At 53.4% G+C, this 25,720-nt stretch overlaps 7 protein-coding genes across 7 annotated transcripts; 6 read left to right on the top strand and 1 right to left on the bottom strand.

Annotated features, from left to right (window-relative positions):
• Positions 1 to 620: 620 nt before the first annotated feature.
• On the top strand, positions 621 to 2,850 carry CABS01_04730 (uncharacterized protein; the record flags this gene model as incomplete). Its single annotated transcript, XM_060538100.1, has 4 exons — positions 621 to 833; positions 910 to 1,129; positions 1,180 to 2,449; positions 2,502 to 2,850. 4 exons carry the CDS (start codon positions 621 to 623, stop codon positions 2,848 to 2,850), a joined length of 2,052 nt encoding a protein of 683 aa, XP_060389762.1.
• A 1,213-nt stretch (positions 2,851 to 4,063) lies between these two features.
• Positions 4,064 to 5,421, top strand: CABS01_04729 (serine/threonine-protein phosphatase PP2A catalytic subunit; the record flags this gene model as incomplete). The annotated part of the gene is made up of 6 exons (XM_060538099.1): positions 4,064 to 4,222; positions 4,348 to 4,416; positions 4,469 to 4,574; positions 4,631 to 5,164; positions 5,219 to 5,291; positions 5,349 to 5,421. The coding sequence occupies 6 exons, from the start codon at positions 4,064 to 4,066 to the stop codon at positions 5,419 to 5,421; spliced, it is 1,014 nt and encodes a 337-aa protein (XP_060389761.1).
• Positions 5,422 to 6,017: 596 nt separating this feature from the next.
• On the bottom strand, positions 6,018 to 7,469 carry CABS01_04728 (uncharacterized protein; the record flags this gene model as incomplete). The annotated part of the gene is made up of 2 exons (XM_060538098.1): positions 6,018 to 7,343; positions 7,440 to 7,469. The coding sequence occupies 2 exons, from the start codon at positions 7,467 to 7,469 to the stop codon at positions 6,018 to 6,020; spliced, it is 1,356 nt and encodes a 451-aa protein (XP_060389760.1).
• A 3,300-nt stretch (positions 7,470 to 10,769) lies between these two features.
• Positions 10,770 to 11,036, top strand: CABS01_04727 (uncharacterized protein; the record flags this gene model as incomplete). Its single annotated transcript, XM_060538097.1, has 1 exon — positions 10,770 to 11,036. One exon carries the CDS (start codon positions 10,770 to 10,772, stop codon positions 11,034 to 11,036), a length of 267 nt encoding a protein of 88 aa, XP_060389759.1.
• A 3,624-nt stretch (positions 11,037 to 14,660) lies between these two features.
• CABS01_04726 (SH3 domain-containing protein) lies at positions 14,661 to 16,637 on the top strand (the record flags this gene model as incomplete). The annotated part of the gene is made up of 4 exons (XM_060538096.1): positions 14,661 to 14,911; positions 14,964 to 15,047; positions 15,100 to 15,262; positions 15,318 to 16,637. Coding segments are annotated over 4 exons (1,818 nt in total), but the record flags the coding sequence as incomplete, so codon positions are not given.
• A 2,689-nt stretch (positions 16,638 to 19,326) lies between these two features.
• CABS01_04725 (uncharacterized protein) lies at positions 19,327 to 23,979 on the top strand (the record flags this gene model as incomplete). Its single annotated transcript, XM_060538095.1, has 2 exons — positions 19,327 to 19,540; positions 19,601 to 23,979. The coding sequence occupies 2 exons, from the start codon at positions 19,327 to 19,329 to the stop codon at positions 23,977 to 23,979; spliced, it is 4,593 nt and encodes a 1,530-aa protein (XP_060389757.1).
• A 616-nt stretch (positions 23,980 to 24,595) lies between these two features.
• On the top strand, positions 24,596 to 25,702 carry CABS01_04724 (U2 small nuclear ribonucleoprotein A; the record flags this gene model as incomplete). The annotated part of the gene is made up of 5 exons (XM_060538094.1): positions 24,596 to 24,674; positions 24,757 to 24,797; positions 24,880 to 25,140; positions 25,246 to 25,380; positions 25,457 to 25,702. 5 exons carry the CDS (start codon positions 24,596 to 24,598, stop codon positions 25,700 to 25,702), a joined length of 762 nt encoding a protein of 253 aa, XP_060389756.1.
• Between the last annotated feature and the right edge of the window lie 18 nt (positions 25,703 to 25,720).

Here is a 25,720-nt window from a genome sequence, read left to right as displayed (position 1 = left end):
TTTGTGAGCTGGGAGATGGTTGAATGACCGGGGGGAGACAACGGGCGGAGGATTCGTTGACGGAGTAAATATCGAAGGAAAGAAGCTCTATCGGGAATTGATGGAGCTTCCTCTACCAATTTTTTTAGCCTCTGCGCCATAGTTCCCAGGTCGCGTTCTCTTGCCAAGCAGCCGCTGGAGTGGGTCCCTGAGAGCACAGACCAGACACAGTGATCAGATAGGTACGTACTGATTCGACAGCTCACTGAGGTAGGTAGGTGCACTGCTGCAGCACCCGCCAGGAGGCTGCTGTTGCCCACTGGACGACGAGGTTAGGTGCCCGCCTTCCAGATTACGTAGAGGGATAAGTGCTGCGTGCCATAACGACTTGGGACTCCACGTCCATCTTAATGTCGAACTGGCAGGGGTCTTATCCTCTCAATGGCCACCACAGCACGGCAGCTTCCCACTCCGCGGGCAACAGACGGTGCATGAAACAACATCAATCCGACCTGATCTGCGACTTCACCAAAGGGGCTTTGTCCTCGCTCTTTCTACCCATCAACATCTGTCTCTCTATGCACAATAAGTGCTACTAGATTCGTGCCCTTCTGCACGTAACACCAACTCAACCGCCCGCCATGTCGGAAGATCGGGAGCGCAGCAAGATCTCGCTCCGAAGTGGAAAGAGAAAGGGCCGCCCTCAGATCAGCGCACCTCGCCAGATCTCAGAGCCCATTCTACAGGATGGATCTGGCCCAGTACGGCCTCCCGGCTCAAGGCCGATGGCAGATGCAGGTCCTCCGCCGGTCCAGCCTCGGCTTCGCCCGCCGCCGCAAGCTGGAGGCGGAAAGGTAAGCATCCCCAGCAAGGGCTAACTAACTGAAGAGTCAAGTTGAAGGTATTGGAGGCTGACGAGAGAATGTATAGACCTCGGACTTGGTCAAGCGACGATACTCGACGCGGTTTAACACCCTGCCGAACGACTTCGACGTGAATAACCCGCCGGTACCGTCTATGCCATCCCTCGACAAGTACGAGTCCCGCCAGCGAAGAGCAGCACAGCCCCCTCCCAGCCGTGGCGGCACAGCACCAGCGCCAATTGTCGATATAAAGGCATTGCGAGATCCCGAGTTGGTACCAGACCAATGTGAGTAATGGACCTCCTTGGTTCATAGCATGTAACTAACACAGTTCTAGATGTTGCGACATTGCTCAGCGAAGCGGACGAAGACCAGATCCGAGAATTTGAGGATAACCTACGCAATCTCAAGGGCCGGGCCAATGCAGACTTGCAGCAGAATGTCATGCAGAACCGTACCCAGTTCATCAAGATTAGCAAAGAGGCCGAGAAGCTCAAGGGCGAGATGCGAGCGTTGAAGAACCTGATGACGGACCTCAAAGTGAATACAACAGCACTTCGCCAGGCCTCGAACAACGGAAACAATGAGTCTTCAAGCCTTGGGGGCGAACTCTCGACAGGCCTGAGCAAGAGGGACAAGCGAAGCTCGGTCGCAGACCGAAGCGCCCTTTGGAACTCGCAGATGCAGGCACTATACAAGAATGTCGAGGGTTCCCAAAAGTTCCTGCCCAATTCTGCCCGGCGCCATGTCATCCAAAATGCAGGAGCTTGGATTGAGCTGGACAACGCCACATACAAGTCTCGACGAGCGATGCAGATATTCCTACTCAGCGACCATTTGCTTATTGCATCTCGCAAGAAGAGAAAAGCCGATGTCCCGCCTCGCGAAGCTCAAGGACCCCTGGTGAAGCTGGTCGCAGATCGTTGCTGGCCGCTGCTTGATATTGAGGTTGTTGACATGGCCGGACCCGGCGATGGCTCGACGACGAGAAACAAATTGGCAGATGCTGTCATGGTCAGAGGCGTCGGCCAGGAATCTGTCATCTACCGAACCGAAAAGCCAGAGGATACGGAGAAGAACAGTCTGCTTCTCAACATCCGCAAAGCAGTGGAAGAGTTGCGCAAAGAGCGACAGTCAGAACTGGAGGCCAACAACAAGGCCAAGGAGACGATCAACTACTTTGCGTCCCGTGACCCCGGCCTGCTGCAGAAGACTGAGCTTTTGGAAACATTGTCCGACATCAAGGACATGCTCATCGACGTTGATGGAAAGCAGCAAAATCTACGATGGGTCGAAAGCCAGATGGACGAGCTCGATATTGATATTGCATTACAGAGCTTTGAGCCGGCAGTTGACCGCGTCGAGAAGCTGAAGAATCTCGCTCGAGGCCTGAAGAACAATGCGGTGGCGCAGGACTTCATCAGCTTCAAGGTCGAAGAAAGATGTGCCAAGTTGGCGGGCATGATCATTCGCGAGCTCGAGACGACACACACGGCGCCTACCAAGAACAAGCGTAACATTAGTTGGTTGGCCAGGCTTGGCTACGAAGACAGGGCTCGCGAGGCATATCTGGTCGCCAGACATGATATTATCACAAAGCGATCGAGGTAAGATTGGCGATGCTACGTATCCTTTTGGATTTGGCTAACCCCCTTTCAGACAATGCATCTTCCAGGGTGATTTGCACTTGTACATCTGGGAGCTCTCGTTTGTTTACTTCTCTCTGATCCGCAACACCGTGAGCTGCTTTCACTCATGTTTCCCTCCGCCGATGATGAGCGCCTGCGTCAAATGGGCCAAGGAAGAGGTGGAGACTTTCAACAGCATCCTCGCGCGACAGCTCAGTGGAACAGAGCGCGGCGGAAAGGTCTGGAACGAATGCATGGAGCGTGCCCAAGAGCACGCAAAGATGTTGAACGAGGTGCAGCTCGATTTCCGCACACTGGTCGGACGTGATTTGGAGCACTCGTCTGGTGTCACCAGCCCCGTTGGTCTCGGGCTATCGTAGTTGTCAACGATTGAGTGTTCATGGACCCTGCGACGTCTACAATAGGCATGCTAGAGACGGTTTTGATGGGCCTTGAGTAATGGCAATGGTAATGGTAATGGGCAATGAATGGAAGGGCTGAAGATTGCGGGTTGTGTTGAGTCCGCGGTCAAGCAAATGATACCGAGACATTGAGGACGAAATGACGGAAGTGCCGCGGCCACTGGCATGTGCACAGATATTTTGGGCCACTTGAGGCTTGTTTGGCCTCTGGCCTGTTTACTTGCGACGACGTTTGTTACCTAAATAGGGAAATAAGTAGCCATAGGACAAGTGACCTATATCGAAACTTCACTGATGGGAAAAAAGGGGAGCAAGCAGTGTGACAAAGGCAACCAGAGAAACCAGAGTTTCGTGAAATCGATCGATGACATGATGCTCAGTGTGTCTACTTGTACTGTCTTATTAAGATATTTAGATTGAGATGCTTTACTTTGGCTGCCCAGGTATCCGTATTACCTAGGTACATACCTACCTATAGGATCTTACCTTCATGTCGAGGCTGATGCATCAAAGGAGTAGACGCAGACGTGACGAGGCTTACGTTAGTGCAGTGTATCGGATTAAGCGAGTCTAGGCCAGGAGGTGTCACCCAATAGGAGGCATTTATCTCCTGCCTCATGGCTTGGGTGTGTTTCTTGCCTGGGGGCTCAGGAAAGTCCCATCCAGTGTGGTGGTGTATCTCTCAATCCCCCTCCTGCCCCAGTCTGCTGGTCTTGCTGCAACCAGCAAGCACCACACCACGCCCGCCGCACCTGCACCCAGCACTAGAGCACCACCTTCCACATCGCAAAAATCCCCAGTGCCCAACGTCGACGTCTTTCCCCGTTCTCATCACAGCATCCAGAGAACATAATCCCTTCCAACCCCACCCTGCGCGAACACGTTCAACGTTGTGCTCCTCTCCCTCGCCCAAAACACTCGATCGCGTCCTCCTTATCTGGCCTCAGACGAAGCTCTGACCGCCTGTGACGATTCGCCGCCAGCCCCACGCTACGATTGAGGTGCTGTGCCAATCTGAATACCGCGACCGGCTGCTGAAAACAACGTCATCCCCAACCTAACTCGACGACCCCGACGACGCTGCCTTCCTTGCTCCCCGCGACCCAGCCTTCGTGCGATCGAGTCATCTATCAACATCCCAAGCATTTCAATCGATTAGACGACTTTCAGCATGGATACGAACATGGAGGACGTCGGCCGTGTCCCCGCCGATCTGCCTTCCACCCAGAACCTCGAGCCCACCACGATCCCTACTTTAGATGGTTGGATCGAGAGCCTCATGAGCTGCAAGCAGCTCGTCGAGGCCGACGTCCAGAGACTCTGCGAGAAGGTAAGCCTTCCGTCCCCAGCGATGATGAAGGTCGTGATGCGCGTTTCCCACAGCGTCACAGCTGCGGTTCGCCATACGGCCTCTCCTCCCCTCATCTCGAATCACCCCTCTCGCGTGACCCCTAGGAACGCCTCGCTAACGTCCAGCAACAGGCGCGGGAAGTCTTGCAGGACGAATCCAATGTCCAGCCCGTCGTATGTATCCCCGTCGCAGGGCAAGCGATTCAAGCTGACCCCCCTCATTCAGAAATGCCCGGTGACAGTGTGCGGTGATATCCACGGCCAATTTCACGATCTTATGGAGTTGTTCAAAATTGGCGGTCCGAACCCCGACACCAACTACCTCTTCATGGGTATGTTGACCATATCATGTCCTCGCACTCTCTTGGATAGACGCTTACCTTACTAGGTGACTACGTCGACCGTGGTTACTACTCCGTCGAGACCGTGACTCTCCTCGTCGCCCTCAAGATCCGATACCCTCAGCGCATCACCATCCTGCGTGGCAACCACGAGTCCCGCCAGATCACCCAAGTCTACGGTTTCTACGACGAGTGCCTCAGAAAATACGGCAACGCCAACGTCTGGAAGTACTTCACCGACCTCTTCGACTACCTCCCCCTTACCGCCCTCATCGACAACCAGATCTTCTGTTTGCACGGTGGTCTGTCTCCTAGTATCGACACCCTGGACAATATCAGAGCTCTCGACAGAATCCAGGAGGTGCCCCACGAGGGCCCCATGTGCGACCTCCTTTGGTCCGACCCGGATGACCGCTGCGGCTGGGGGATATCACCCCGTGGTGCCGGTTATACGTTCGGTCAGGACATCTCCGAGGCTTTCAACCACAACAACGGTCTGACACTTATTGCGCGTGCTCATCAACTGGTGATGGAGGGCTACAATTGGTCTCAGGACAGAAATGTCGTGACGATTTTCTCTGGTAAGCGGAGCTTCTTGATTTGATGGGCTGGAGAATCATGACTAACCGAGCCAGCACCCAACTATTGTTACAGATGCGGTAACCAGGCGGCGATCATGGAAATCGACGAACATCTCAAGTACACTTTGTAAGCACACACTTCTCATCAACGTGCCGTCGACAAGCATATACTAACCATGCGCAGCCTGCAATTCGATCCTTGCCCCAGAGCCGGCGAGCCGATGGTCTCGAGACGCACACCCGACTACTTCCTCTGATCAACCTATCCGATACCCTTACCGTCCATCATCCAGATCGATCTGGATGTCATCCATGGACGGAATTCGAAGAGATGGGGGCGTGCATGCTCAACTTGCATTGGTGTTTTAGGGGCGTCTAATCTTGTAAGATTACAACAAAAGCCAAGAGAACCAATGTACTCCCAAGAAAGAGAGATCCTGCGTTGAGCAATATGATATAAAGCGAGAGAGATACAGAATGGCCCCAGGACGCTCAATTAGGAGCGCGAGAGTTCCTTATCATTAAGGTTCCTGGTGTATCCTGGACGCTTTCCTCTGTCATCACGTTAGATACTCATCATAGACCGCCGGCAACAAAGAAGGTGTCGATGTTAATGACAAGCTGATGTTCCAATTTCCGTTGAACCCCCTGACCTGCCACGCATGGATACAACCAAGTTGCGGGCTAATGCTTCAAGGTGAGCTTCCAAGCTACTATTTTATTCAAGCACACGATAAATGATCCCCTTGCGCCTGTAGGTCCGTATTTGGAACCTCCCAAATATGCATCGTCATCATCACACATTATCTCTCCTGGACCCCATGTCGGACGTAGCGTACCCTACGATTCTTCCTCACCTCCTATGCCGCCGACGCCGACGTTCATGACTTCGCCTCCTCTCCTCGCTCGTCTTCCTCCTGGTCGGTCGACCCCTTCTCACCTTCTTCTCGACGACCACACGCTCCCGGAAGATCTCTCTCCTCCTTCCCCCGATACCTAGACCGCCTATACCCGTGTTGATCTCGTTGCTGATCTCCTCGGACCGACTGCTGCCCGACGAGCGCGTCCCGCTAAAGTAGCCGCTTCGGCTATCTCCGGACCCTGTAAAGTAGCTGCTCCGGGTGTAGTCGGTGGCGAGGTAGCCGCTCGGGGTGAAGTACTCTGTGCGAGACGAGGCTCGGCCTCGCACCGCCGTCGTGGTCCGTCTGGAGAAGGAGCTGATGACGCCATGGCGCCCTCCGTGGCGGCCGCTGCGGCCGCCTCGGAACCTCTCGCGGACGGTGAGGGTGCTGACGCGTTTGTAGGCGTGCTGGCCCTTTGCGTAGTGGCCCGGCTTGCAGGCGCCGTCGGGGACGTGGAAGCGGAGGTCGAAGCGGAAGAGGGCGTAGAGGAAGATGACGACGAGTTCGAGGTCATAGTTGAAGATGTAGTAGCAGGCTTTGTGATGCCACCAGCCGGGGAAGAGGACGGGGCGGACGGCGTAGTTTACGGCGCAGCGGTAGGCGGCGCCGATGGTCATGAGGGTCGCGGCGGTGAGGACGAGGATGATTTTGGTGGTGAGGGAGCCGTAGCCGAAGGGCTCGGGGCGGCGGAGACCGGGGTAGAAGGCGGCGAAGAGGAGGATGGGGATGGGGAGGAAGGCGATGAGGGCTAGTGTGGTGGAGGTGAAGAGCTGGACGACGCGGCAGTCGTAGAGGCTCACCGGGTTGAGGGTGTAGAAGCTGACGACGAGGGCGGTGATGGCGCAGACGAGGCAGACGAAGATGAGGAAGTAGGTGAAGAGGAAGAAGACGTTGACGGCGGGCAGCCAGCCAATGTTGGGATGGAGGCCACGGAGGAGGCGGTGGGTGAAGAGAAGGTTGAGGATGAAGAGGAGGACGACGCCAGCGGCGGCGAAGACGGCGGCCGCGATGTTGAGGGAGACGTTCCAGGGCTGGGTGGCCCAGGCGATGCGGAGGGAGAGGGCAATGATGCGGGTGATGCAGAAGCCGACGAGGACGCCCGAGGGAAGGAACTTGTGGCCCCGGGCATTGTTGCGGAGGAAGATTGCGCCGTTGAGGAGGGCGGCGGCGAAGAAGAAGATGATGAGGATGATGCAGATCGGGACGTCTACCCTCACGTCTGGGATGAGACCCAGGGCGGCCACTTGTGGGGGGTAAGGAGGTCCATACAGAGGCAGCTAGTAGGCGGAAAGGAGTTCACAATGTTAGCTGTGAGGCCCTCTTTTCTTTGCAATGCTGGACAGAAAGGGAGAGGGAATAGGGGGTAGACGAACCGGAGCCCCAATGGGTATGAGTGCCGCCATTCTGACAAAGTACCTGTCAGGACTAGTAACTATTCGCAGGCCTGAAGCTGCTGGCAAGCCAAGCAGCACCTGCAGAACAGCTATAACCAGGGAGGAGGAGGCTGAATGAGCTGGACAGTCGAGGATGCTTGGCAGCCAGTGCTCATGCTCATACTCGTGCTAAGGGGAAGGAGGGGATCCAAACCAGACGTAAAAGCCACGCCGAATGTAAGTCAAAAGAGAGGAAGGAATCCTCTCTCCCCCTCCATTGCGTACGACTAGTTTCTTGGAAAAGACCGGGGTAAGAGCAATTCTTTATCATCGTGTTTGCCGTACGGAAACATATTCGTCTGAGCTTCGAGTGCATTCTTCCTTAGCGTCGGCGAAGAGTGCGTTGGTCTATGTGAGCTATTCGGCACGGACATGGGGCAAGAGAGAGTGACGGACGAGGCAAAGGTAAAGGCGGATGCGGGTTTCAGCCTGTGGCAAGAGCTGAGAAGAGCTGAGAGCGAGAAAGGGTCGGATTGGCTCTCGCTGATAAGTTTGTGCGGTCTTTTTTGGTGTTCTCGAAAAATGGGAGAGAGTGACGAGTGGTGGGAGTTCGTCTCATAGATAGAATGGCGTTGTGAGGAAACGAGATGACAGTATATTGCCTCTCATACCCCATACTCTCCTCCTCCTCAATTGTAGTAGTCGGCCTCTTCCTTAAATTCAGCCTCTATTACCCATCATGCTTGAAGTCATAGGATCGACCCGAGAAGCGAATCGCGAGCCTAAGAAGTAGAGCCTTGCCCCTTGAGATCATCGCGTTCGCTTCACGCTTGCGGCGGCACGTGGCACGCAACATGTAAGATCTCTGTAGGCTCGGATGCTTGAGAACAGAGAAGGAGTTCGCACATGTCGGAAACTTGCGAGACAACTCAGCCCCAGTCAAACTAACGCAGAGCAAGGCTGTAGGTGTTTGGGCCCATATCATCGCCGTTAACTATAGATCGGGAAAAGAGGAAGAGGGCATGTCATTGCACAGTAGGGCCGCGGTGCAGAAACATGTTTCCCATCGGTCCCTTGCCGGTCTACCTGGGACAGTCAACGTCGGTGGTCCGCATCCCTCTTGGACGTGCGCGGCCGTTAGTCCCGCAGCGAGCGATGTCGATGGCTGGGGAGCCACGCTCACGGACCTTGAAAGTGAGGGACCGGTGCTGACCGGACTCCGACTTTGTGTGTACAATTGTCGGAAATAACGGCTCGTGAAAATCTCTTTATGAGCTATGTCGAATCCAGAGTTTCTAGACAGTAATTTGCTGGAAAACTGAACAAGAGCAAGTCTGGCGATGAATGCTCGTTTTGGTCTTCGCCCGTATGCATTTTTTGAACAATGTGGCTCACCTTGACCATATTGGAATACCGTTACTCATTGAAATAAATGGCATGGGCGAGCTTTTTCTTGTTGATGTGTATCATCAAGATGTGTCCCGTGATTCGTTTAGGCGTGTCCAATCCACAATGCGACGCTCTCGAAAAGGCTATCGATGTCAGAATGAATGTCCCTGTAGCCCCTTGGAAGGTCAGATGATGCTACTGAAGGACCATGGGCTTGACAGACAATGAAGCCCACATGTAGCTCAGTGGTATAACCTCGTCGAGTCAAACGGCCAGACAATCAAGCTTTTTCGTCCAAGACTCGTGATGCTGATCAGACCCGTCGATACACAATTCATCGTCAAAACCCAATGTAGTGTGTGGCCATGGACACTTGAGCTTAACACCGCTTGCGCAACAACTTTTTCCCATGAGGGTTGTGCTGAAGAGTTCTGTGACCTAGAAGAGAATTCGAAGCTGGCACAGGTGATGATTATCGTTTGAAAATCAACATGGCTGTCAGGCATGGTTGGACTGCGTGAGAACATGTCCATGGGAATTTTTCGTATCGACATTGGACGGGATGGAGATGATTTCCAACGCCGTAGAATCTTCTTCGATTTAACAAAAGACTTGGAGCAGACGTGCTGTCCAGAGAACGCAAAACTACGTCGAAAACCTCTCGAATGAATGTGTCGGTTGATATGACCGTCACCCATGGGGGTTTGACGCATATTGACGTTGCGACAACGCCGCTTTACTGTACTGCTGTGACCAAACGATCAGAAATGAGTGCCTTAATGCAATGTCATTAACAGACCCGAATGTCAGACATCAGATCGTCTAGGATCATCTACCGATTGAAGAACAATGTTCAAGCTTTCTTGGACTATAGACCAATCAGGCAACGTATTCTTCGAGGCATAGGAACAATTTCCCCCGAGTGATGAGTCCGGAGTAGTAGTATCCGGAGTTATGCGTCTATTCGATTAGCATGAACTTGCTATGATTGAGTCGCAGCTGTGTCAGCCGCAGTTTATCAACCGATGTGACACCACCGTTTCGCCGCATAAAAGGCAATAACGGCGAGACCGCAACAATCGAAGAATGATTGCCGCATGTCGTCTCTCGGACGCCGCTCCGCAAGTAGTTGCCGACGGCCGCCGTTCCTCAATTCGACAACGGAGCCGCTTCCTTTGAAATTTTCCTCCGACACGGCAATCAAGACACTCTGAGCTGTAAAGTGTACTAGGTACTTAAGAGATAACTAGTCACTCGAACGCCGTTATGTGCAGTAGCGTAGTGAGCAACGGTCTCAAGTCAGAAACGTTTCTTTGTTGATCTTTGTTGAACGTGTGGATAGGTTTTATAGTTCGATGGGGCAAATGCTTGCCACGTTTTTGGAGAAGGAAGCATGGTAGCTGGTAGCTTTCGACGACGAGCCAACACAAAGCCAATGGGAGGGCGTTGTAGCCTCAGACTCAGCGGCAACATGCACGCTCGGATCCTTCTACTTCCCACGACGTGCAAGATAAACCATATTGCGTGGCGTCGGTGTCTCAAGGTATGAAAGAGCGGTCCAAACTGTGGCAAAGGCCTGGAGTTGTCGCGCCCGATTGAACCTGGACTGAGGCAGTATGCGCGGACACTCCGTATGTGACTGCCAAGTACGGAAATGTCGATGCAAGGGATCATCCTCACCCACAGCACCGCGGGCACTCAATAGGGAAGATGAGACTGTCGTCACAGCTGAGGACAGACGGCAAGGAATTCCTTACGCACAACCCAGCTGTGCCTCATAGCCGCGAGCCGTATGTATATAGACTTTCAGCGTGCTTACCCGAAGTCGGGATTTGATCTCGGATCCGAACTGTTCCATGGTCTGCTGACGTGTATTGTAACAAGCGATTGGCAGTGAAAATGGGACGAGCGGGTAAAGATCCTCAAGCTTGACGATTTGCGATGTTTCTCACTCATCCCACGCGAATTCTATTTTTGTTTGTTGATCATTGCACGTGCTTCAATTTAGGGTTGAGTGAGTTCTCCGTGACAGCGGGAGCGGCTGGCCGCGTGATGAACAAACGGCCGAAATCTTGGTCTACGGATACTGAATTCCGCAGATGGTCCGGCGAGAAGCACAATAATGATCGGCATTATTATCGGACTCGAGTGTTGGACAATTCGCACTCGAAGCTTCGAACGCTCAAGTCGAGAACTCGGCGCTGCTGACTGGCGACCTAATTGAGATATGATGGAGTTGGAATGGAGGCGAGCTGTCATTGGGTAGATCGTCCAAACGGCGCGTTCATCCTTGGGAACAATCCGACGAAGTGGCTAGGCCTTGTCCGTGCCACGCAAGATAAAGGCAGCGCTGGGACCATCTTTCATTTCACAAACGCTGGTATCGCCAGTAGCCGACGCGGTTTCTGGGTCAGGGAGCGATGGAGTTGCGCTGCTCTTCCCCCACTGTATTCGCAACCCCTGCTGTAATCCTGGAGCATTGTGAGCCTCACCAATCAGAGCACAGTATCGCTGGGTTGAGACATGCGCGAAGTCGTGGTAATTTCGCCTAGTACTCCGCTTTGTCAACCGCCTTGGTTGCCCCTCGAGTCTATTCGGCAGTTTGTGGATGTTTCTTCGCTGAATGGATACCATGTTTATGCTCAGTTAGCTTATGAAGCTCTGTGCTTGGGCTGACGATGATGGAAGCCCGCAGTTTGACACTCGCGTCATTATCTTGTTGGAACTTGAATGGCAATGCCAATGTCATGGTCATAACTGCAGTCTGTGAGCAGCAACCGCCACAGCCGCGCTGCTGCAGTGTGACTCTGCGGACACATGTACCTGCACAAGCCTGGTGGTGAGAAAGCCACCACACCGACGCTCAGTCGCCGTGCAAACATAATGAGTCTCGTTGTGCAGATTGTTGCCCGTTTCCTAATTGATCGTTCTCTGGTGGATGCAGTTGTCCACCTTGCCGATTTCGGCCGTCCTGCCCCGGCCAGTTTGTGAGCTGTCGCCCACAACCGTCTTAATGAATCGTGTTCGGACGGGGAGGGTGCCGGCCGTACCCCAGGAAATGCATCAAGATCACAACGGATGGATGAGGGGAAACAGCTTGGACGGCGTGTAGGTATTCGTATCCGTACTGACTGTGAGCCTGCGAGGTGTCTTGAAGAAGCTGAGGAACTGAGTGTGTAGGACAAAGTGAGTTGAAACACGAGTCGATAGCCGTGAGACAGTCTGCCAACAAGCGTGTATCGGCACATGGTTTCTCGAGACATGGCTCTCCCTTGCCAACGCTGTCACGAGCGTTTGTAGTTGATGGGTTTCTTCAGTCTTGTTGTTGACATGCTGAGCGATCTGGCTAGACCTCCCATCAGAGCCATTATCGAAGATGGGATGGCAGCGAATGGCACGAACGGGCCAACCATCGCGATAATAAAGCTTCGACAAGGAAGACCATGTGGTGTGAAGATTGATCAACGACGAGGACGTGTTGCCGACGGCTGGTTTCCCGCCATTGCCGCACTGGCCTGACAAAGCCGGGGAAAGAGGGATGGTCCCTTCATGGTGGAAGCCATTGCATTCATGTTCCCAGTCTTCCTCGTCAGCTTCAGGTGGTGTTTGTTTTCATTGCCCCCATTGCCAGCACATTGGTGTCGTGACGCCGTAAATACAACGTAGACGTGAGCAGTGGAAGTTTGAAAATAGAAATGGATGGTAGGATGGCTTGGTGCCCTAGGATTGAGTGTCTCTGAGCGCGAAGTTTAGGAGATGAAAAGGAGGCGGAAAGAAACGGTAGGTGACCAACCGTCTTCCCGTCTCTCCAGATGTATCCGTAGAATCTGCCAGCGTCGAGGCGCTTGGATTCCAAGTACTCGGGACGGAACATTGTTAGGAAATGTTCCGAGCAGATGATGATCAAAAAACAACGGTGACAGACAGCCTTGACGTTAAGTTAACGAGCCGAACTACAAGCCTTGTCTACGCAGTACCCCGTATGCCCATGAAAGGGGGAAGTTCCTGCTGGCGGCGACGGCCCACGACTGCGATGAAGGGGTTTATTGTGGTTTATGCAAATGGGATATATCCACGGCGACGGGAGGGGACAGATTCGAATGGGGAGAAAACGGAGTAGGTAGGAACCAACGATAAGAGAGGATTGGACGGCCAGGACCTGGAGTGAATTGGAAGAGTGTTGGCAGTTTGATCCATGGCCGACGAGGGGAGACCCTGAGACACCCCTGTCAGCTGCTAGTTGCTCCCCTGCTCCACCAATTTTGAATGCTCAAAGCGCCTTGCCTGTTTCTGACAATTCCGGTGGCCGTTGCTTCCCAAGTTATTGTGAAGAGCAGGGCAGGGGTAGCTGGTACGTTGCCAGGTACGAGGGGGCAGTACGTACCGGTTGTTCCTACCGTCAACTTTCTTTACCTTCCTAGTTACAACTTGCAGCACCTACGGAATACATAGCATGTACCCAAGTCTCTGAGCGGCTGCCCACACAGATGGGGGGCCAGACTGGAGTAGCCTCTTGTGCCTGTTGGGTAGCGCAGCCACTCACATCGACCACAGCTGACGGGTCTCTGGTAGTCTCTCTTTCTCATTGGAGAGAACGTCGCGCGGATGGCTTTCCTGCAGATGGGTGATGGCCGCGAGGTGGGCAACTTTCTTTTTTGCTGGTGCGCTTTCACCTCTTTCCTTTTCCCTCTGAGTGTGAGAGTCTCTTCGCAAAGACCCAAAGAAGGCAAGGGCCCCAGCCTCCTTACATCCATGTCCCATGACCCATGTTCATATGGCCCCAGTTCGCGTCCAGAAAGAACTTCCATCCTTACCAGAGAAGAAAGTCCACACCTCCAAACCTCTTAGTTGCACCTTCCCGCCGCGTGCCGTCGCCATTCAGGGCCTGGTCCATGGTCCACCACCCAGGTCCCGGCCCGGGGTCAACCTGAGGGAAGGAAGCGTGGGAAGACTTGAGAGGGTACCTTCCACCGCACCTCTGATAATCGGCTGTGCCCATGTGCCCATCCCATGTCCCTCGCGCTGCTTGCTGCCTTCCAAAATTTCCCTATTTTCCCCAAGGTCCTCCCGTACCTGCCGCAGAGTGCTCCTCTTGCCTCCCCTTCCCCTTCCCTCCCGCGCGTGAGTGTGTGTGTTTGTGTGGTTGCGAGCTTCGTCCCGCCTCAAAACAACATCATCGCCTTTCCCTTCTTCTCTCGCCTCGACGAGTCCGACCGTGACACGTCGAATTTCCTCACAAATCTCGGATCTTAACTGCGTCCTCCTAATTGTATTCCTACCCGAATATTGTCAATCAACCTCTGTTTGCCTTCACTTACTTACTCTCGTTCAGCCTCTTACCTCTCGCAACCCACCAATCTAGTGGTGCAGTTCCCCGAGTACCTATTTCTAAATTTCTTGGTCAACCTCCTTCCTGCGACGAAATCTCAATCCGATTTCCATGTCAATACGTTAATCGCGACCCAATCCCCGAGCATTCGACAGTCTCTCACCTTCCTCGGCCCCCACCTGGAGCTATTTTCTCAATTGACACAGTTGATCAACCACCTACCCGCCGTTTTGACTCTTTTTCCCGACGACAACAACAACAACAACAACAGCAACAGCTCGGTGCAAACGATTCGGCCTCTTTACAAAATCAATTGAACGACTGCCCGAATCCTTTTTGGTTACGACTATCACTCGTCCAGCATCTCTCAGAGCCACAAGCACTCTTTACCTTGACTGTCAAACATTCACGACGATCTCCCGTTCGGCCCGCCAAGAAATTCCTTCGGGACGACGATCTGTGAAATCTTGGAAAGATAGCCATGAACGGGATCCTTCTCTGATCAACGACTTCAAATCGAGCTTTCCAAGCTGGTGGCCACGAGTTACGGAACGATATTTTCAACCACCGGTAAAGGAAAGCCTACAGGCAGAGGAAGAGAGATGGGTCAAATAGCGAGAGCAGCACTTTCGTCAGTGCTGTCCGCGGCAGTGGTTTCGGCGCAGTCAAGCTGTATTTCTCTGCAGGGATCGACGACATGTTCAGCTTTTCAGTCAGCATCCGTTTCGACTACAGGCTTTGTGGCGGGGATTTTGTACGTTGTGCAATCACTAAGCGCCGCGACCTACACTGACCATCCTGAATAGCCCCTTCCTTCAATATGTGTCCAGCAGAGAAACATTTGACCAGCAGATGTCGTCTTATCTTGAGACAACATACGTGCGGGAGAAGTAAGCTCATCCATCAGCGATTTCGTAAATGCTTTTGCTCACACATAACCAGGTATCAAACACTACTTGGCTGTAGCAACGTCAATCTTACCAACCCGGACGAGCTATATGCACGTTTCACGGCTACAGTTGTCTGCAACTCAATTGTTCAGAATTCGATCGACGCATGCAATTTGACTGCATCCAACTCACGACCCGTGTGCGCCGACACTTGTGTAAGTGACTCGTGGAATTGGCAGCAGTTGCGACAGTTGCTAACGTGAATCAAAGGCCGAATTCGCACAAAGTGAGGCTCTGCTCACCTCGGACAGCAGTCTCTGCGGCAACCCGGGCAGCAATCTCGTCAATCAAATTCGAGCAGACTTCACCAACTGCGCTCTGCCTGCCGGCTCTCTGTCATCTTCCAACTGCATTCAAGGCGTCGCCAACGAGAAGGAGAACTGTGGATACGGCAACAGCACCGTGGGATTGTGCTCCTATTGCGCATCTGGTGGTATTAACTCTACTGACACATGCTGCTACAACTCGAACATCGACCAGCGTTGTGCCGGAGTCACGCTACCCTCCATTTTCCCTACCATGACCTTCGCACCCCCAACGGCAACGGCGACCCCGAGCCCGTCAAATACGGCAGCTGCATCCAAAGGACTATCAGGTGGTGCCATTGCCGGTATCGTTATCGGCAGCGTGGTAGGCGCCCTGTTGCTTGCCGGCCTCATCTTCGCATGCATCTTGCTCGCCAAAAGAAGAAGACGTGGGAGCCAGAAAGGCAGTGTGTTCAACCAACCGTCACCCTCTAGGCAAGGACCGTCTACGCTTAAGATAGCGCCGGCCCAGACCACGAGCGGATACGAAGTCTTGCCCGGCGGCCGAATCGCCCGAATGTCAGCTTTGGAGAGCGCATCAGACCCGGCTCCTGTCCCGCCTAGCCGCAACAGTGGCCCTCTCATGGCCGCCGCCGCTGGAGGAGCAGCAGGATATATGACGGGCAGGAGGAGAGGCGACGATCCGTCTTCATCCGAATTTGGAGACAGCCCCGAGTCGGAATCCAGAGCTGGTGTTCTACGGCCCCCTCCCACTAACATCCGGAGGACGGGATCTCTATCTAGTAGCTCAGTCCTGGCGGATCCGCAATCGCCAACGAGCGCCGGAATGTCTTCTCCACAAGGCATGGCCAGCCAGCAATCTGAGCAGCTGCCATTCTTCAAGGATTACTACTCTCAAGACGATATCCACCCCGGTGATAGAGTCGCTACACTCTGGGCCTATCAACCCCGTGCCCCCGATGAATTTACTCTCGAACGCGGCGATATGCTCAAGATTGTGGGTATCTGGGACGACGGTTGGGCAACGGGTATTCTGGTGGATGAGCGGGCCGATGAATGGGAAGCTCGACGACAGGCCCAACGAGACAGCGGTGTTTCCAACACTTCTGGCCGGCATCAGGACAATTCGCCGCCCGTGAGCGGCGAGATCAAGGCCTTCCCCCTCGTTTGCGTCTGCTTACCGGAACACTGGAGGAAAACTATTGAAGGGGATGTCTCGACAGAAGGTTCCAGCGCTCACCAAGGACACTCATCTTTTTCATGAAAAAGCAAGGCCAATTTACTGAGTTTTGCATACACCTAAACGAAAATAGTTGTCTTTTCAGCATGGGCTACGGCGTTGAGGCATCGAGCTTGTATTGACTTCGGCCTCACAGAGAGATCGAAGTTCCCTTCGGGCGACATTGACCAGCGACTCTTAATGAAACGTGCTTAACGTTTCCACCGACCGCAGTTCACTTGACTCCCTTGGCATTTTGCACATAGAGACGAAGTAACTACATTTCTGCGACGACCCGCCTAATGTTATCAATCCTAGACGAACGAACGAAACTTTCTGCTTCAACGCGGCATCGCTTCGAATCACGACGACCACTCGGAAGCCTTCACAGACCAATTCGAGCACCCCATGCGAGTGGTTCTGATGAGACAACGATACGCGATCTTAATTTTATGACGAACACGCACGCAATGCGCTCTCCCCTTTCATTTCGAACAATCGACTTATATACCCATGGTGCGGGGCCGAGTCACTGATGTTTGTGGAGTAGTAAGAGGTCGGGGAGGGCCTATGCGACATACTTAATGGCGGACCTCTTGGGCAGAAGAGCTGAGCCTGCGGCAGCGGATATGTTTGGCTTGTCGTCCTTGGTATTACTCGGTCACACATCGACTCCCGATCGACTAGGTGGAGGCGAGGACAACGACAAAGCCTGGGCACTTGGTTTTGAGGAGGTGATTCGGATTTCGTCTTAATCGTTGGCCGTTGCGGCGCGAAACCTATCCTGCTACACATGGCCTGACGATATTACTTTGGCTTCCTCCTGTAACCTACTGGATAGCCGCTCAATTTACTTAGCTCAAATACCAAAGAGAGTTCTCTCACACTGATGATGCTTCTTGCTATAGCTGACGGTTGTGAGGCAGACGTGACAGTGTGGTATTGGTGCCGCTGATGCTACCCTGAATGGTTTCATCCGCATCGGGAGCTGAAACTCTTGTGGTCACGCGCGCATGAGCAGCTTCTTTCAGCTTGTGCTCCGTCGGGAAAGTCCCTGAACCAGGAAGATTAAGATCGCGAATTAAGAAGCACAGAAAATGCTGACACAACGAGGAGGTGTTTGTGGAAGTGGAATTTGGCGGTGAGGCTAGGGCTGGAAAGAGAGTTTGGTGGGATGAGACTTTTAGACCTAGATCTTGACACTGATGACATGGGCATCGTAGGTATGGCGTAGCTCTTCAGACGAACTGTATCTATAGAGTCATCCACTTTTGATGGACAGGCATGACTCTTGCTGTCTTACCTCTCGCTCGCTTCGGATTGCGCAGTTTGGGGGGATCATGGAACAGGCTTGGGATTGGGCGAGGGAAGGGAAGAGTGAAAGGGTTTGCTGCTAAGTTGAGCAGCTTGTTGTGTTTGAAAGGGTTTCCGCTTGGGATTAACACCGGCGGGCTATTCTTTCCAATATCAAGGTGTTCCTCCGAAGAGGAGGGGCGGTTTTATTCTAGCTTCTGAGACCTGTCGTTTCTTCTCACCTTATCTTGTACGAATGGAAGGAAGTAGGTTTTGTCTTTCGCTAGTGACGTGGAACGCCGAGACGGCCGGGTTACCTCCCGGTGAAGGCGGTGGCCTTTCTACTTCCATGCTCTTATTGCTGCGGCGCGCGCCAAGGTGGGGGTTTGGGAGGGGGGGGAGGTCTTTTGGAGGGGTTAATTTCTTCAAGCTCCTCCTACCTTACGCGGTAAGGTATGAGGAGGTTTCCGCTTCGGGGAGATCTTGACATGTGCCATCTCGCAACTTGGCGATCGTCGGGCGCCCTTGTTGCGTGCTGATTCGCTGGGAAGCTGTCGGTTATATGGGCAGCCTGTGTTTTGTGTGTGTCTCTGTCGCTCTCTTGGGTGAGCTGATTTCCGATTAATGTTACAGTAAGTGAGCTGTGTGTAACCCACCTGTCTGGGGCAGCTACTGCTGACGTTTTGCGAAGCATTACTCCTGCTTGAGTCTAGATGATACTGTGATAATACGGTGCTTGAAATTGAGTATACATATCAGCCACCAAGTTGGGGATATCAGTAAACGAAACGGTTCTTGTATGGATTGAGCAATGACACCGTCAAGACGCTGGGGTAAGACACACCAGCGTTGAGGGCTCCTGCAGGTTGCATGACCGGTGATCAGCTTTTGGTATAAGTCCTGCTTGGTTCGTTCGTAGACGCGGACAGATTTAACTTATGTGCTTGATCGAGAGTTTGCAGATCAAGCTTTGTAAATCGTTTACCTAATTCTCGTTGCTATGAATATGGTATCAAGCTACCGAGTGACCTTCAATCACTCAACTTAGGCCTGGCAGGGGTGGGAGCACGGGCCAGGTTTACGGGTACGCGGTGCGGAGGTTAAAGACGGCGGGACGCCGATGTACCACGTAAGGTAAGGTAAGGTACTGATTGCTTAAGTGGACAGCCTACGTCCCGCCCGCGGCAGGCACCTTGCTTGATCTGGGGACGGTGACCTAAACGCACTCGTGATTGCATCACTGCTGCAAGGCATCTTTACCAACAACTCGTCAATCTTCGCGACGCAACGAGAACTCTACCACAGATAGAGTCCCGTCCCTCGGTACAACTAGGTCAAATGACTGCTTTTTGCGACTTACCTTCCCCAACATGACCGCTCCCTACCACACCGGCCAAGTAATCGCATAGCTTCCTGAGCAGTTGAGCTATCTCTGCCCGCCATGGGCCAAGGTTTCTCTCTAGCGACGCCCTCCGCGGGCTCTGCGGGTATCGATATACCCGAGCTCTCCGACCTCGTGTACGAGAAGAGTATCGGAAATGCGCGCTTTATGAAGAGCATACGCGCGAGGCATCACGATGGAGTAGCTCTTGTCAAGGTCCTAGTCAAGCCGTACACCCCGATGCCTCTGGGGAAGTACAAACGCGACATAGAGAGTGAGCCAGCCTTTGACCTGTCTTCCCGAAATCGCTGAGCATATGGCTGACTATCTCAAGAACAACGTAGCGGCCTGGCCGATGTGCCCAATGCGCTGGGCTTCCACCGGATCGTCGAGACCGAAACGAATGGCTACCTAGTCCGACAGTTCCTCTACAACTCCCTCTACGATCGCATGAGTACCCGTCCATTCCTGGAGGACATCGAGAAGAAATGGCTTGCTTTCCAGCTGCTGTGCGCCCTGCGCGACTGCCATGCCCGAGACATTTATCACGGCGACATCAAGACGGAGAACACGCTAGTGACATCTTGGAACTGGCTATACCTCTCCGACTTCTCTGCTCCTTTCAAGCCCATACTGCTGCCCAATGACAATCCAGGCGACTTCTCGTACTACTTTGACACATCCGGACGGCGAACCTGTTATGTTGCGCCTGAACGCTTCGTCGCAGCGGAGGAGGTTAACAGCAAGGACGCGAAGCTTACGTGGGCTATGGATGTTTTCAGTGCTGGCTGCGTCATTGCTGAGATGTTCCTGGAGTCGCCCATTTTCACACTCAGTTCGTTGTACAAGTTCCGCAAGGGCGAGTATGACCCAGTCATTTCGCAAATCAGTCGTATTCCGGACAAGGACTTGCGGGATATGATATCGCACATGATTCAGCTTGACCCCGAACGTCGGTACTCTGCAGAGCAATACTTGGATTTCTGGAAGAAGAAGGTCTTTCCCGAGTACTTCTACAACTTCCTTCACCAGTACATGGAGTTGATTACGGATCCTTCATCTGGGAACAGTCCTATATCTGGTGCGACGAGGAACTTGGGAGAAGCGGACGACCGTATCGACCGCGTATTCCTCGATTTTGACAAAATATCTTACTTTCTCGGTTATCCAAACGACAAACGCCCAATGCAAGCCGAGCCCCTGGCCGGAAAGCTGGGGTTGGGCCACTTTCCTGTTCGCCTCAACATACCAAACCATGAACAGTACATCACCGGGTCGTCCGACCCGCCAGAAGATGACGGGACTTTGATCTTCCTCACGCTGATTGTCTCATCCCTCCGTAATACGGCTAGGGCGGCGTCGAAGATCAGAGCCTGTGATGTGTTGCTCGCCTTTTCCGAGAGAATCACGGACGAAGCTAAACTAGACCGCGTGTTGCCATACCTTATGACGCTTCTTAATGATAATTCGGAACTTGTGGTTATCGCAGCGCTCCGGTCCATATCTCAATTGTTACACCTAGTCCGAGTGGTGTCTCCCGTCAACTCGCACATCTTTGTCGAGTACATCTTACCTCGACTGCAAAGTGCCTTGATTGCACCATCGAAACCAGCTAGCTCACTGGTACGAGCAACCTATGCATCTTGTATCGGAAGCCTTGCGACTACAGCTGCTCGCTACTTGGAGCTCGCGGCAACCCTCAAGTCGGATGGAACCCTGACGGTAGCTGATCCTGAGCTCGAGCCAGGGATCGAAGCGGAGGCTGCCTTTGATGGGCTATTCGACGACGCACAACGCGAACTCTACGAAATGTTTGAGCTACATACGAAGGCACTCGTGGAAGATTCGGATGTTTCTGTTCGCAGGGCGTTCTTGACTTCTGTGCCCGATTTGTGCCTCTTCTTTGGTCCCGCAGAGGCAAACGACATTCTTCTAACCCATTTGAACACCTACTTAAACGACCGAGACTGGATGCTAAAGTGTGCCTTTTTCGAAACCATCGTCAGTATAGCCAGCGTGGTGGGAAGCGTCAGCCTCGAGGAGTTCATGCTGCCGCTCATGGTGCAGGCCTTTACCGATCCAGAGGAGTTTGTGGTACAAGCAGCCCTGCATTCTTTGGCACAGCTGGCACGGCTGGGCCTCCTTTCCAAAACCAAGATTTGGGAGCTTATTGACGTTGTTGCACGATTTACGATGCACCCCAACCAATGGATCCGAGAATCTGCGACGGAGTTCTTGTCTGAGACAACTCGTTTCTTGTCTCCAGCAGACGTCAGGTGCATCGTGTATCCCCTGGTCAAGCAATACCTCAAGACTGGAATGGTACCTGCGTTTTCAGAGCTCAGTCTGTTGGACGCTTTGAAACGGCCAATGTCGAGAGCCGTATTTGATCAGGCCCTAGTCTGGGCTCTCAAGACCGACAAAGGCGTCTTCTGGAAGCTGACGCAGCAGCTCAGGTCATTTTCGTTTGGATCGCTTCCCAAGACTATCAGCAGTCGGTCGTCTAAGGATACACTGAGCAAAGTCTCGCGGAACGATGAAGACGAGTTATGGCTTGGCCGCCTTCGGAACCTTGGCCTTGGGCCGGACGACGAGTTCAAACTCCTCGTCTTGCGAGAATTCATTTGGCGAATCAGCAAAATGAAGTCGCGAGATGGCATGGACGGCGAACCGGCCAAGCTCAACGAAGTGATCTCCTTGAAGAGTCTCGGCATCACGCCGCAGACAGTATTCTTTGACGAGGAGCCACTGCAACAGTCCACATTCACCCCCGAGTCAAATCAGAAGGGCCCGTACACCATTGCTGATGCTCTTCTGGATGCCTCCATGACAATCGATGACTCGACAGGAAGGAGACGGTTTGCAGCTCTCAACAGTCTCCGGACTCGCGTGGTGGAAGACCACGGGTCTACTTCGCGTGACGTTTCTCGTGTGAGAGAGATCGATCCTGCGAGACGCGCATCGACTGGGCAGGGTAAGCTCACGGTCGGGAGCCCGACTGACGATGGGGCCTCTATCCATGATCAGCCTTACGCAACTCGGAGGGCCATTCGCCACCAGGCCAGCGCTCTTAGTCTTCTGGACCGCAAAGACAGCAATAAGAGCGTGCCGGAGACTGGCATGTCGGGAGCGAATGCTGTTGGCCAAGTGGAGGGTCCGTTTGCTCCTACTCCTCTTGCTCGACCAAATCTACAGGACCGTTCAACCAGCACTGCGAGTGTCGTGGCGAAATTAAGGCCCAATCACTCCTATGAGGGAACCGACCCCAGCATTCTCAAAATGCTCGACTCCATGTACCAGGACAACTATCCTCACGATATCGCCGAGTTCGGACCGATGGTTACCCCTATCACACGTCGGAAAACGAATCGCTCAGTGGGACAGCCAGGCGACGAGCCGTGGCGTCCACAGGGACGCATGGTTGCCACGTTTGCTGAACACACCGGCTCAATCAACCGTCTGGTGGTGTCTCCAGACCATGTGTTCTTCATCACAGGAGGCGATGATGGCTCCGTCAGAGTCTGGGATAGTGCGCGCCTAGAGAAGAACATTACGCACCGATCAAGACAAAGCCATAAGCATGCCGATGGCGCTAGGGTGCTTGCGCTGTGCTTCATTGAGAACACACACTGCTTCATCAGCTGCGCCAGCGATGGAAGCGTTCACATTGTCAAGGTCGAGACCGTCTCAGCAAGTGGCACATTGCGATACGGGAAACTTCGTCTTCTCCGGGAGTATCAGCTTCCAGAAGACGAGTACGCAGTGTGGTGCGAGCACTTCAAAGTGGAATCCACCTCGGTGATGCTCCTTGCGACGAATCGCTCCAGGATTCTCGGCATCGACCTGCGGACCATGTCACTGCTGTATACGCTGGAGAACCCTGTGCACCATGGTACACCTACGTGTTTCTGTGTCGATCGTAAGAGAAACTGGTTATGCGTAGGAACTACTCATGGAGTCATAGACCTTTGGGACCTAAGGTTCCGAATGAGACTCAAGGGTTGGGGCGTTCCTGGCAAGAGTTCCATCTACAGACTATGCATACACCCGAGCAAGGGCAGAGGCAAATGGGTCTGCGTCGCTGGTGGAACGGGTCAGGGCGAAGTCACCGTCTGGGACCTAGAGCGTACAATCTGCAGAGAGATTTACCGCGTTGGGGGCAATAAGGAGGGCCCGAAGGGATACGAGGCTTGGGAAGTGGACGAGGACAAGCCTGAAGGTATGCTTGGGCGATTTGCTACCAACATTGAGCCTAGCGGTACCGGAAACACGGACCGAGGTGTTCGTGCGATGGTAGCAGGCACAGGCGCCTCAGAGGACTCACGCGACGTACGGCATGCTTTCATCGTCACCGCGGGATCGGACAAGAAGTTACGATTCTGGGACTTGTCTCGCATAGAAAGTTCGGTGGTCTATAGCGGGCTGCAAGGGGAGGATCCGAAGCCGACGTTCACGGCCTCCCATCCGACGACGGCCATGACGCTGAACACGGAAAGGATCCCGCGACAAGCGCCGACGGCTCCGAATGCGGCGGTCAGCGGAAAGAGCACGGCGGCTGGTGGGCGACCGCCGCGCTCGACTGTGATTTCACTTCAGCAGCAGCAGCTTCTGCGGTCTCACTTGGATTCCATTATGGATGTTGCGCTGATTGAGCTCCCGTATAGCATGACGCTGTCGGTGGATCGATCTGGCGTGGTGTTTGTGTTTTCATAGCGGACTGCTTCTTGGGCGTTTGGTCGAGGGTTCTTTGAACATAGATACCTAGTGAATACATTATACAAGATTCGTAACACATGGGGGAAGAAATTTGAGTCTTGTCAATGATCACGTAACAATGATAGGTTCTTCATTGATAAAATGTTATCTGACGAATACAATTTCATGTCTATTCAACTTGAATACCTTTGGAATGAGACATGCTTTGGTTGAAAGGTACGGAAGACACAGTGCGCAACCAAATTAAAATATTCACATACCAGGCGTACCCGTAGTGGATAATGGGCCGTGTCGAGAATTAGATACACAGTACGAAATCGCGGGGATGGCAGCTCTAATCAGGCGGGAAATTTTGGGCGCCTTGCTCGACCGCCAACTTTTCAGCCTCGTCGAATCGTCCACCCAGTATTATACCCACGCGACCAACCCCAAGACGCGACAACGAAAAACGAATTGCGGCGGCACCACTGACCGACGACACAGCTCGACGAACAAACCCGAGTCGCATCACCACTGAGCCCACGGCGAACCCGAGAACTTTCGAGAGAGGTAACCCCCAGCACAACCAAATCACCAGCATTTCTACCACCAACGAAAGCCAAAGAAACCAAAGATGAGGCTCACGGCGGAGCTCATCAAGGGCTCGCTCTCCTACCTGAATCCGCTCAAGGAGCGAGAGCTTGATCTCCGAGGTGCGTTTTGTGTGAAAGGAGCAGATACTACACTTTTTGAGGGCCAGAATTGATAGCGTCTTGCGTCGGTTGGAATGAATAGGACATCGAATCCCAGCGATTGAGAACCTGGGTGTCGCAGGCGTGAGTTTCTCTCCTTCCCTCCTCTGCTTTCCTTGAGTTTTGTCCTCTGGCTGACCGTTTGTTCTAATTGCGCAAAAAACAGCCCCACGACTCCATCGACTTCACCGACAACGACATCCAGGTCCTGGGCAACTTCCCGCTCTCGACGCGCCTCTCGACGCTGCTGCTGGCGCACAACCGTGTCGCGAGCATACAGACGTCGCTCCCCAACGCGATCCCGAACCTGCAGCAGCTCGTGCTGGCGTCGAACCAGATTGCGCAGCTCGCGGACCTGGATGTGTTGGCGGGGTTCAAGCGGTTGACGCATTTGGTGTTGGTGGATAACCCGGTGACCAAGAAGGAGGTGCGCTTTTTGCAAACTGTTTACCCTTTTCCTTATTATTTCTTTGACGGGAAAAAAAAGGGGGCGATTCATGGCGGGGTTGAAGGCTGACAGTGAGGGCTTTAGAACTACCGATACTGGGTTGTCTGGAGGTGTCCGACTGTGCGGTTCCTGGATTACCAGAAAGTCAAGGAGGCCGAGAGGGAGAAGGCGAGGGAGCTGTTTGGTACGGCGGAGGAGCCTACAGATGCGGCGGCCAAGGTATGTCCACGCCCTCATCTTCCCTTCCTTCAGATTCTATGTCTACTCGACACTCATTCTGGCGTGTTTTTCTCAGATCATGGGCAACAAGTCCAAACAGCTCGACATCGCCGCCGCAGCCTCCAATGGCACGGCCGGTGGCGGCGCCGCGCCTTCGAAGCTCTCGAGGATAAAGCTCACGGACAAGGAGAAGGAGCGGCTGAAGGAGATGATCAAGAAGGCCGACAGCCTGCAGGAGATTATCCGGCTGGAGAAGATGTTGACCGAGGGAACTATCCCGGCGGGTGTACACCTGGACGGGGACGCCACCATGGAGGACTGAGTGTTTTGGTTGCGGCTG

The sequence above is a fragment of the Colletotrichum abscissum genome (genome assembly GCF_030869225.1).
Source record: "Colletotrichum abscissum strain IMI 504890 chromosome Unknown Scaffold_9.1, whole genome shotgun sequence".
In the NCBI taxonomy this organism is placed as follows: Eukaryota; Fungi; Ascomycota; class Sordariomycetes; order Glomerellales; family Glomerellaceae; genus Colletotrichum; species Colletotrichum abscissum.
The sequence above is the reverse complement of the archived record's forward strand: the minus strand, read 5'-3'. Positions and strand labels throughout refer to the sequence as shown.